General features: G+C 35.0%; 1 protein-coding gene across 1 annotated transcript; it reads right to left on the reverse strand.

Annotated features, from left to right (window-relative positions):
* Positions 1-5443: 5443 nt before the first annotated feature.
* Positions 5444-8981, reverse strand: LOC145798987 (disease resistance protein At4g27190-like). The gene is made up of 2 exons (XM_082888498.1): positions 5874-8981; positions 5444-5455 (listed from the first exon to the last, which is right to left on the reverse strand). The coding sequence occupies exons 1-2, from the start codon at positions 8979-8981 to the stop codon at positions 5444-5446; spliced, it is 3120 nt and encodes a 1039-aa protein (XP_082744624.1).
* Between the last annotated feature and the right edge of the window lie 3840 nt (positions 8982-12821).

Raw genomic sequence — 12821 nt, forward strand, 5'->3', positions numbered from 1 at the left:
AACTCAAAAGCTGTAATGGCATTTGAACAACTTAAGGCAGTAAGGACCACAATACCAGTTATGGCTTTGCCTAATTATACTAAAGAATTTGTGGTGGAATCAGATGCATCGGGAAAAGGCTTAGGGGCTATGCTAATGCAAGAGGGACCTTTGATAGCTTTTTGGAGTAAAGGCTTATCTGCACGGGATCAACTTTTATCTACCTATGAAAAGGAATTAATGGCAGTGGTCTTGGCTGTACTCAAATGGAGGCATTACCTTTTGGGTAGGAAATTCCTTATCATAACAGATCACCAAAGCTTAAAGTACCTATTGGAGCAAATGGTGGGCACCCCATTCCAACAGAAGTAGATTACTAAATTGTTGGGTCATGATTATGAGATCGTTTACAGATGTGGAAAGGAGAATAGGGCAGCAGATGCTTTGTCTAGGAGGGAGGATACTACAGATAACCCTACTACTTTGCATGCTATCACTTTTGTGTCTACTAGTTGGTTAGGTGAAATTAAGCAAAGTTGGGTATCTGATCCAGTGGTGCAACAGGCCATTGCGAATTTGATTCTTGATCATACTTCCCAAATGGGTTATCGTTGGGAGCAAGGGATTCTGACCTATAAAGGCAAATTGGTTGTAGGGAACATGCCTCAGCTCAAGATCCAGATTATGGAGGAATTTCATTGCTCTACAATAGGTGGGCATTCAAGGATTGATAAAACCACTAAGAGAATTCGAAGAACTTTGTATTGGAAAGGATTAAAGAAAGATGTTTCAAAGTTGGTTTCCGAATGTAACATTTGTCAAAGGTTTAAGAGTGAAAATGTGAAATCCCCTGGATTGTTACAGCCTCTTGCTATTCCCAATCGAGTTTGGTCTGATATCTTTATGGATTTTATTGAGGGCTTTCCCAAATCACATAACAGATCTGTTATATTTGTGGTCGTCAACAGGTTAACTAAGTATGGCCATTTCATGGCACTTTCACATCCATACATAGCCAACGATGTTGCTCAAGTATTCCTGGATCAAGTTTACAAATTACATTGACTGCCCTCATCTATCGTTTCTGATAGAGATGCAGTCTTCACTAGTAATTTCTGGCATGAGCTTTTTACATTGCAAGGTTGCAAATTGTGTTTAAGTTCCGCTTATCATCCACAAACTGATGGCCAGACAGAGATCTTAAACAAGTGCTTGGAGAACTACTTACGATGCATGACGGGTGACTGTCCTAGGAACTGGGTGCAGTGGCTTTCTTTAGCTGAATGGTGGTACAACACTTCCTACTATTTAGCTATCAAAACCACTCCATATTACGTTGTTTATGGCCAAGATCCACCAGACCACACCTTCATTGCTTCCAATCCCTCTGTTGTGGCTGAGGTGGATAATTGGATACGGGAAAGAGCTTCAATTCTCAGAATGTTAAAGGACAATCTGCAGCAAGCTCAACACACGATGAAGCATTATGCTGATACGCATAGATCCGACCGTGAATTTGAACCACATGACTGGGTTTACTTGCGGCTGCAACCTTATAGGCAGTCTACTTTGGCATTACACAAGAATATGAAGCTTGCTCCTAGATTTTATGGTCCATTTCAGGTTGTGGCAAGAATTGGAAAGGTTGCTTATCAACTCCAGCTACCTGCTTCTGCCCATATCCATCCCGTGTTTCATGTTTCTTTGTTAAAGAAAAAGTTGGGTCAACACATAGTCGCACAGCCTACATTGCCACCAGTCGTACCTAATGGAACTTTCCAAATGGAACCTGTGGCAGTGCTGGACAGACGTATGGTTAAGAGGAACAACAAGGCAGTGGCTCAACTCCTCATTCAGTGGTCTCACTCATTTCCAGAGGATGCCACTTGGGTGGACTACCAGGTCATCATCACCAAATATCCCCATTTCCAGCCTTGAGGTCAAGACTGTTTTTAAGGGGTGGGAAATGTTATGATTTAGGAAGTTTTTAGGAAGTTTTGGATTCAGTTTGGATTCAGTTAGCTCACTTGGCACTGAAATTCAGGAATTTAGTTTGAGAGGGAGAATTAGTTTGAGAGATTGTTTGATTGTTGGGGTTTAGTTAGTGGGTTAGGATATTTGTTAGTTAGTTAGTATTGGATGTATATAGCTACGGTTGAGAGGGGAAAAATGGGGGATTTTTTGACTGTAATCAAGTTATATGAGAAAATGAATGGACTCCAAACTTAGTTTTCCGTTTTATAGGACTTCTTGCGGACCTCTATCCGAGAATTGGGTTGCAGAGACATTGCTGAATTTTCTCACTCTCTCTCTCTCTCTCTCTCTCTCTCTGTAGAGGTGTTCGACGAAATGTTTGAGAGCAAAAAGACTGATGATGAATTGGATTTGAAGAATAAAATAGAATATAATAAAATGATGTATATGGGTAGAATACAAAAGGCTAGGTGGGTCTCTTTCTCTCCTGTGCGAGGTTAACTTGCTCCACCGCCACCACGCCATTGCCATCGCCGCCACTATCTCAATATAAAAATTAAAATATATAATTTAAAAAGAGGAATTTTTTTAAGGTCCCTGGTATTAAGATTTTACAGCATAAAGGACACTCAATATTTTCATAATGTCTAAGGTCCCTCAAGTTGATCCAGAGAAAATTGGTCCAGGGAAATTTCTCTCCAGAGAAATTCTGGATTTATCTCCAGAGAAATTTTGAATTTCTCTGACTTCGGAATTTCTTTGACTTTGGAATGTGTTTTAACGAAATTTCTCTGACTTCGAAATTTATCAAATGTGTTTTCATAATGTGTTTTAACCAAATTTCTCTAACTTCTGAATTTATATTCTGAATTTCTCTGGAACTGATATTGATGTTTTATAGCAAGGTGGGAAAATACAAAGGCTGAATGCTTATATGATGATGGGGAGAATCAAGTAAAACAAGGACAAAGCATTGCAGATTCGTCCACCAAATTTCTCTAGACTTCGGAATTTCTCTCTAGAGAAATTCGAAATTTCTCTAGATAATCTAAGCACAATGGGAGCTGTTTGCTTGGCTGGGACGACTATGAAGAAAAATCCAGAGTTCCAAGAAAAGAATTCGGGATTTTCTGGGAAACTCAAGTCCATGAGGAGCTTTAGTAAGCATACGGATGATTCTTATTCATATTCAAATGTTGACGGTTTCGAGAACACTTCACAGAATTTTGATTCCGGCGCGCTTCGCTTGTCCATTTATCGTGAACTCAAGACTTCTACACCTGCTAGGACGTGCTTTTGTGAAACATAATTGTTCGAGAAAATGAAAGATAAGAAAGATGGTGTCGTGGTGTGGGTTGCTCGTCAGAGAGGCATTTCAACCTGTCAGAATTCTGGTTTTAGATCTGGAGTTGAGGAAGATATTTCAAGGTATAGTAATGACTTTTCAACTGAGCAAGTCTTGAACAAGAAATTCTGCTTTGATCAATCAGAGACTCCAGCCTTTGTTCTATGGAGAGAATGGAAACTCGTGTCATTGCGACAACTTAACTTTGCTGGGACTTCTAGAGCAGGATGAAGGGCAAGCAAGTGGAACTGTATGATAGTGTTGTACAGAGCAGCAACGGCTGGAGGAAACCCGAAGCAGAGCTGCTTGATGAAGAAGAAGCTGGGTCTCTTGATATAAAGAGAGAGTAGGCTAAGATTTTCTTTAACGAGAAATTATTCGGTGGATTGACTTGAGAGAGTTAATTTTCTCTGTGATATATTGGTGTGGAAGTTGAGGGACCTTAGATATCATAATATAATATTGTGGATATTTTCCATTACTAAAATTGGGAGAGGGACCTTAGACCAATTTTTCTATTTAAAAATAATAAAATTTAAATTTAATTTTATACATATCAAATAATTTATTTTTAGTTAGTATTTAAATTTTTATCAAATAATTTTTTAATTTAAAAAATTCAATATTTAATCTTTGATCTTCAGTTTTTAATTTTATCAAATACACTACACACATTTGACTTAATGGCCTAAGGTCTCACTATTGGAATTTGGCAACTTGAAACCAAAAAAAGAAAAAAAGAAAAATTCCTAATCAAAACTTAATATAAAATTTATTAAAATGCATAAAAACCAAAAAAAAAAAAAAAAAAAAAAAGAAAAAGAAAAACGAAATTGAGTGTTAACATTTTCTTTTTCATTCTTTAATTAAGAAAGGTATTATCTCAATCCACTAGGTCTCTTCCATATTTATCTAGAGGCCTAAAAAACATTCATTGTCCAAAGGTCTTATACTAAAATTTGACAAAAATCTCCCAAATAAAAATAGAACTATTCAAATGGTTATAAATTCTAAGCATTATAGGGAGTACTTCCATATAAGTGATTGCTAGAATATTAAATAATTTATTATCTCATGTTTTAGATAGTAAAGGCCTTCGATAATAAAGACATGAATGAATATTCATTGTAAAAGGCCAATAAAAAGTAAAATTCCGCTATCCGTCAACTTAACTTAACACTTAAAAATAAAAATAAAACTCTATGCATGAAAGAGGATAATATATTAAATTTTAACTAAATAATAAAAGACAATAATAAATTTTACATTAAAAAGTGTAATCTATACAACAACAAAAAAAAATTAAAAATGTTATTTGAATGCAATAAAGGGCCTCTCTATGCACAAAATTCATATACAAAAATATACCAAAAAAATAATATGTGTTTAAGATTCAACTCTAATATAGTGAAGTCCACAATTTGAATGAATCTCTACCGTATATTAAAATTTGTAAGCATTTGTAAGTGTATAAATATTGTGTATGGCGTATTGCTCTAATTTAATTTTAAATTATTAGAGATATGTAATTATGTACAAACTAAATTATCAACTATGAGGAGGAGTTGATAATTTGATTTGTAGTTTATTCAAAAATACAATGTATCATGAATTTTCATCTTGAAATTTTTTTTGAAACTGAAATATATGATGTAAATTTAAAATTAGTTAGATATGAATCATACCAACACAATGAATATATATAGTCCATTGATTTTTACTAGTTTATTAGTCGAGTAATGATTCATCCCCCTTTTCCCCCCACCCCCTTTGACCCCCTCTCTCTCTCATTGGTTACCTTTTCTTTTTCTTTTTCTTTTTTTTTCCTGCTCTACCAATCACCTCCTGCCACGTGGCAAAAGGGGGGTGAGGGGGTGACCCCCAAAAGGGGGTCCCAAGCATTATTCTTATTAGTCAAGGACCCAATTTAATTTACTTTTTTGAAAAAAAAAAAGAAAAAAAAAAACTTTGCCTCATAATGTAAGTATATATGTTTGTATATATGTTAAATGTGGTAAAATAGAGAAGTACCTTAGGTGGCTTTGAAATGATATATATGGGTTTGCACAAACTGAACAATCCACTAGGTCTCTTCCATATTTATGTAAGGAAGGCATATATCAATCCACTAGGTCTCTTCCATATTTATCCAAGGGCCTAAAAAACATTCAATGCCCAAAGGTCCTTATACTAAAATGTGAAAAAAATCTGAACTATTCAAGTGGTTATAAATTTTAAGCATTATAAGGAGTACTACCATACGAGTGGTTGTTAAAATATTAAATAATTTATTATCTTATGGTGAAAGGCAATTTTTTTTTTCAGATAGTCAAAGGCCTTCAATAATAAAGGCATAAATGAATATTCATCCTAAAAAGTCAATAAAAAGTAAAATTTCGTTATCATCAACTTAACTTAACACTTAAAAATAAAAATAAAACTCTATGCATGAAAGAGGATAATATATTAATAAAAGACTAATTACCTGATATATTATTCACCCGAAAAACTAATTACCTGATATATATATATATATATGTATATATATGTTAAATGTGGTAAAATAGAGAAGTACCTTTGAAATGATATGGGTTTGCACAAACTGATTCAAGTCCATCCCCTGTAGCGGTGTCATGCTGTAATCCAATTCAACTTCCTTCAGTTTTGGTGTGCTGCCGGAAGTAGTGGCAGCGAAAGTCTTCATTTTGGGGCAGTTTATCACTGCAAGTCGTTCCAAGGATGGCCATTCAAAAGGAAAGTCGTCTCCTCCTGTGCAGAAACCACTTAGGTTTGGAAGATCTTCAAGGCTGAGGTATCTGAGACTTTTGAACACCATCTTGTAGTCCACTCTCTCTTCTTCTTCGTGCCCTTCGTTTTGCTTCGCAGCAATAATTTCCTCCATTTCTTCACAGTTATATACAAAAAGCTCTTCAAGTTGATGAAGAGCTTGAGCTATGGAAGGTTGGAAGACATATTTCAGTTTGCCACATCCAACGACTTTCATATCTCTTAGGTTGCTGAGTTCCACATGTTGACGACTGGAAAGCAGCTTCACGCCTTCTCCTTCAGAACCAAAATCAAATACTTGTTCCAATTTCTCGCAAGATCCTACCACAAGCACCTCCAAATGTTGTAGCCTTTGAAGCAAATTGAATGGAAGAAGAACAGTTGATAGTGAAGGACAAATCATAACTGTCAAACTTCTGAGCTTTGGGAAGCACACCCAACTGGAAGTAGTAAGTGCACTTGCTGCACATATCCCTTTGAAACTACCCAAATTCCAGAGTTCCAATGCTTCCAGGTTGAAGAGAAATTGCAGATCACGTGGTTGTGCCTGTGATGAAATCCCCCATTCCTCTGTGTTGATCAAGTATTCCAATTCAGAACAATTTTCAATCCTCAAACGTGTAGCTCTTTTCAACACCATCTTTAGCCATTTACTCCAATTAACCATGGTTCCAACCAAATTTCCAAGTCCCAAATAATTTGGGGAATAATTTGGAGCCAAAGCCCAAGAACTCAATTTTCCAATAACAATAATAAAACTTTCCAGCTCAGGAAAAACAAAGTCCTTGGGTATATACGCAATGTCAGGTATGGAAATGGTTAGCATTTTTAGGCAAGGCAAAGATCTTAGTGCAGCAACTACTTCCCCTGCAGGGTATTCGATACTCGAAGATGTGATGCCAAACAAGTACAACTCCTCCAAATGGAATAAAGGCAATACCATTGTGGCTGGAATCGGAAACTCATGATGGCTTTCAGTCATGTCCAACAACCTTAGATTAGTTAACTCCCTTATAGCATTTGGTGCCTCAGAAAAGAAGGCATGCTTGAGGCTAAGGACTTCAAGCGTCTTTAACTGTCCAAGAAATTTAGTGTCCCCAAACTTAATTCCATCAAGAACTAATGTTCGAAGACACGTTTGGTTATTGAAAGCATCAGGACTACGAATTGGATTGTCAAAATCGTAGCTCAAATCTAAAACACTAAGTGCATTCATCCTTGAAAAGAATTCATGTGAACATGACCATTTATTTTTATTGTATTGTAAAAGTAATATTTGGAGCTTTGGACATTCCAAGACCTCAGGAAGGTTACTCATTTGATTTCTCATCAATGATATGCCAGTGTATTGATCCAAACTATCGATCTTTGGCCAATCATCCAAATTGCAACCAGCTCTTACAAAATACTTTTTGGATCCAATAAATATGGCAACATCACGGACAACATCATGCATTTTGAAGCGTACTTGTGTGTCACTAGCTAATAATAAACAGGAAGCTATGAGATTGTTGATCACTGACTTTGCTCTGCCCCTGGCTTCTTGCACTGTATCAACATTTTTGAATACTGTCAACCCCATCCCATATCGTACCAAGTCTTCTATTAAGATGTAATGATCCTCGGGAAATAGAGAACAAAGCAAGAAGCAAGCCTTGGCTTCCTCTTCTTCCAGGTAATCATAGCTCAACCTAAGACATTTGTACACTCGTTTGTCAACACCTTCAATATATGTTGGCATTGATTTTCTCAATTCTCGAGCTGCTTCGTTCCATAAATCAGGTTTATCTTTATTACGTTTCATTGCTCTTCCAACTGTAACAAGTGCTATAGGCAAACCTCCACATTCTTTACAAACCTCATTAGCGATAGCATTCACCGCGTTAGAGTCAACGACATTGCCAGCATTCTTTTTGAACAAGTCCCATGAATCTTTTTCAGATAAAACACCAAGATGAACAATCTTTGTCCTCGGCGTTTCCTTTCCCATGGAATCGCATACTTGCTCACGCCGTGTTGTGATTATGATTTTGCAACCCTGGTGATCATTGCCAAATGGAATGCCCACGGCCACCAAATCAAGTTCAGCCCAAACATCATCCAATATAACAAAGATCTTCTTCACATCCCTGAGTCTTGAATACAACATGCTTGCTCTTTGAATTTCACTTTGTTGATCAGTTAATCTGGTGAAACCCAACATGCTAGCTATTTGACCTTGGATGTTTTTAATGTCTGGGTTCTGAGACACTACAGCCATCACAACTTCATCAAAAAGCTTATCAGATTTTGCTTTTTTGCCGATTTCTTTTACCAAAGTTGTCTTTCCAACGCCCCCAATACCATGTATTCCAATGAAGTTGATCTTGTCGTCAATTAGTGCCTCCATTACATTCGTCATTGTCAAATTTGTAGAAGCATAAGGCACGAGCTGTTCAGAGGGTATGGACTCTATCCCCAAGGAAGGTGCAGGTTTGGATATGTTGTTATTGAATGTGCCTTCTTTTCCCAGCTCTTTAGCCTCCTCTGCTTTATTTTTTGCTTCCTTACCTAGCCGGCGTCTTGTGACCAAATCAGGAAACCACCCATTGAAACATTTCAGATTCATATTGGTTCCACCCTCTAGAAACTCTTTAGCCTTAAGAATGAACCCATTAACTTTGTCAATCCAATTCTTGACACTTTCTAGAATTTCTTCTCTGTTCCTTTTTGCTGCATCGATGGAGTCGAGCACATCTTTTCTCTGAGCCTCTAAATTTTGAACTTGCTCTTGTAGATCTTCAGTGTATTTCACTCGATAGAAGACATAATCGAATTGACGCCCAACTGGCTCCACCAATAATTCAACAACTTTTCCTCCAATGGAAATCAGAGAATCACAAACGGCCATAGCCATGTCTGATAACAAACAAAGCAATACTTCAAAAAAATAAATAAATAATATTGTACTATTGGCAACAGTACCTATCTGCATGCTTGCTGATAAAATAAATAAACAAATGGGAAGTTGCGAGCCAGTCCTTTATTTATCAAAAAAAGTCCTACTCTAATTTTCTCTATAAAAATATATATAATTTAACTATTTATACTTTGCACATCATATTTCAATATGAACTAATTCAAATAATTTAAAATTAAATCAAAACTCACAAATAAAAGCTCAACTAATTTTGGTTATGACTTGGTTGTCACTCATTGTAATGTTAGTTGTGACTATTGTTTTAGTTATGACCAAAAAGGTCTTTGGTTATTCCTTAAGTAGTATTTGATTATAACTTGCCGAGTTTTTTTTAGTTATGACTATAACACAAATATCATAACTTGTATATGGTACACGCCAAAGAAAAATGTGTATTGTAGAATAACCCTACTTTTTATAATAAATTCATAAGTAAATACATATTGATATACACAAACATAATTCAAATGAAATTTATGAAGTATGATTTTCAAAATATATACTTATATTTTATAATGTGTATTGCATGGGTTAACTGCTACTAACCTATCACAAACTTTATGGGTGGGACAATTTTGACCCATCTCGACAAACGAGACTTACTCTCACCACATTATTCTTTTTTTAAAGGAGAAAGTGGAGACAAAAGAGAATTTGGAAATGAAAAATACTATATACTTCAAATAATTTATTAATTTTTTTATTAAACTTTTTATGTAAGTGTAAGACTTACACAAATTCATGTGTATGAATTTCACACTCATATGAGAAATTTAGTAGATTATTTGAGATTCCTAATCTAACACTTTTCAAATTTGAAAAGGAATAAAAGAAGAGATCAGGCTTGAGGAGAGAGAAGAACACAAAGGAGAGAGAGAGAGAGAGAGAGAGAGAGAAAAGGGACAGCAAGGATGAGGAGAGGAGAGAGAGAGAATTCTTTCTCATTGACCGATGCATACACCAACTATATAACATAATCAAATATCGAACAACTTGGGCCTATTTTGAAAAGATAATTAAAAGTTATCTTCTAATTTTTAATCTATTTTAGATCATATTATTTATTTTTATTTTTTTTATATGTTTTTACAAAAAATTAAAAAATTAACTTTTAATCAACTTTCTAAAATAACTCTTAATTACACCACCCCCATTATCTCTCTTCTCTCTCATTCTCACTTGCCAATATTTCAAATTCTGTAGTGAAACTTAAACCACTTTTTTTAACACAACCTAATTTAAATTCTGAATTCAAATTTATCAAAAGAAAAAAAAAATTCAAACCACCATTTTTTAACAGAACCAATTTTTTTTTAATAACGTTACGTTTCCCAATAAATATAAACATTTTTAATGATATTAGGTTTCTGAATAACCAAAGCTACTTGATTTTTTATATTTTTTTAATAAGCATTTCCAAATAGTATGCAATGAACAATTATTTAAATAGATTAATTCGTACCCAATCCAATCCTATATAAAAATAAATTATCAATTTAATATAAAAGAAACACCTTTTTTAATTAAAATACATGAAAATAAATTTATATTATAAAATTTTGAGATATTATACAATATATTTTATTTTAATTTATGAGGTGGGATAGAGTGAGAATACTTAGGAAAGGAAAGTAGACCCACGTGGGTTGCCCCCCACTCCCTTTGCCTACTTTTTCAATTCTTCTTCTACTTCTTTTTGCTTTTGTTCTTTTTAGAGTAGAGAGCTTTGTCTCTTTTTTTCCTCTACGCCTCTCTCTTCCTCTTTGAACTCTATTGTTGCTCAAGTTTGAGCTTCGAATGGGAGTCATTACTTAGTTAATGAAAATTCATTAACCCAAAACATTCATTAAAATATATTAAAAATCACAAACCCAAACCCAAATCTTAGAAACACAAATCCAACCGCATACCTAATCAACAGAAATAAAAAATACACAAACCCACAATAAAACCTTTCACAAATTAAAACACATTTAAAAATGAAACCCATTTCAAAACCATAAAACACTATAAAAAATTAAGGTTTTAAAGACCAAAATTTAGGAACAAAATTATTTTTTAGGGACCAAATAATTTTGTTGCGAAAAATATCGTTATTATATTTTTAGCAACAAAAATTGGACATTAGTGATGAATTATTATCCTTTTGGGACCAAATTTTTTGTCTCAAAAAATAAATCATTTTGAGACCAAATTATTTTGTCCCTAAAAGTCTACTTATTAGTGACATTTTCAAAATTTTGTCGCTAAAAGCCTTATTTTTTACTTTTCGAAACGACCTTTTAGTGACTATTCTCATGATGATGGAAATTGGTTCCTAAATGTCTTTTGCAATAAAATTTTCACTTTTAAAGACCAAAACACTTGGTCTCTAAAACTCTTATATGTTGTAGTGAAACCCATTTCAGAAACTCATCAAACTCTCGACGGTGGAGGACAGAGGCACTGCTGCTGGTTAAGATCGAAGAGAAGATCTGAGAACTGAGAGAGAGAAGAGATGAAGAGTTGCTATTGGTGGAGATCACGGGGTGGAAGCGCTGTGGCAGTGGAGAGTTGATGTAGGTGGTAGAGATGTTGATTCCGGCGGCGGCAGAAGGGAGAGAAGGAGAGGACATAAAGAGGAAGAAGGGGTTTTGTCGACAGCGTGCTCCTGGCTGAGAGCGACGGTGCCAAGAGGAGAGGTGGTGAGCGGCGGTGCCGAGAGGAGAGGTAGAGGACAGAGTGATGAGAGGTAGGAGAGAGAGAGAGAGAGAGAGTAATGGAATGATAAATGGTGAGAGAAAAGAGGAGGGATAGGCAGGAAACATATTGTGGGTCAAAAAAATTTGACCATTAACTTTGTATCTAGGACAAAAATATACATAAATTCAAAAAACAGTAAGTCATATTATAGATAGAGATATATATATATATATATACTCTATGATGGTATGGTCACTCAATCTTCGTAAAGACAATCAAATTCTAGGGACAATTGGTCTATTTTGGCAAGTTAGTTAAAGGTCAATTTTTTTATTTTTTGGCTTTTTTAGATCATATCACCTCTCTACTTTTTAACATGTTATTTTTTTAAAAAAGTTAAAAAATCAAAAAGTCAATTTTTAATTAACTTACCAAAACAACTAAAGTGATTTTGGTCAATTATTTACAAATTAATAGAGAATCATAATTGCAAAAGCATGGAATCCGTGGTTGTAATTACTGGAATGTTTTTTTTCTCTCTTCCACTATTTGCAACTATTGGCCAACCCTTCCTTACCCCTCTCTAGTTGTTAATCACCCTTTCACCTACCCCCAACACCTCTATCACCACCCTCTACACCTCCCTACCCTCAACTCCTTTGCCCACCTATAGTGTCCCGGATCTTAAACCCTACTTGTTTATATTAATTGGTACCCGTTACCTTATACTTGTATTATTTTCGAACTTTTAGAGTTGATGGGTTTGCATTTGACCTTTTTGTTATTATAATATGGACCTCTTTCTTGATGTTTGGAGTCTTGATTTATAAGTTAACATGATGGTTGGACAAGATTGGATAAAAAAACCCCAAATTCAAATATTTATTTTTTAGTAAGTTTCACTCTTTTATGCTTTTCTATCTCCACACTTTGAATCTTGATATGAGTCTAGAACTATTGGAAAGCTTACTTTCAGGACTTCAATTTAAAAGCAAAATTGACCGAATTCTAACTCCGAAAGATGGAGCTATGCTTGTTTGAAATTCACCATGTAAAAGTTGTTTAGGTCAATCCACACGCGCGAAATAAATGTTC

This window comes from Camellia sinensis, chromosome 9, assembly GCF_055761805.1.
Source record: "Camellia sinensis isolate YWXY chromosome 9, ASM5576180v1, whole genome shotgun sequence".
NCBI lineage: Eukaryota > Viridiplantae > Streptophyta > Magnoliopsida > Ericales > Theaceae > Camellia > Camellia sinensis.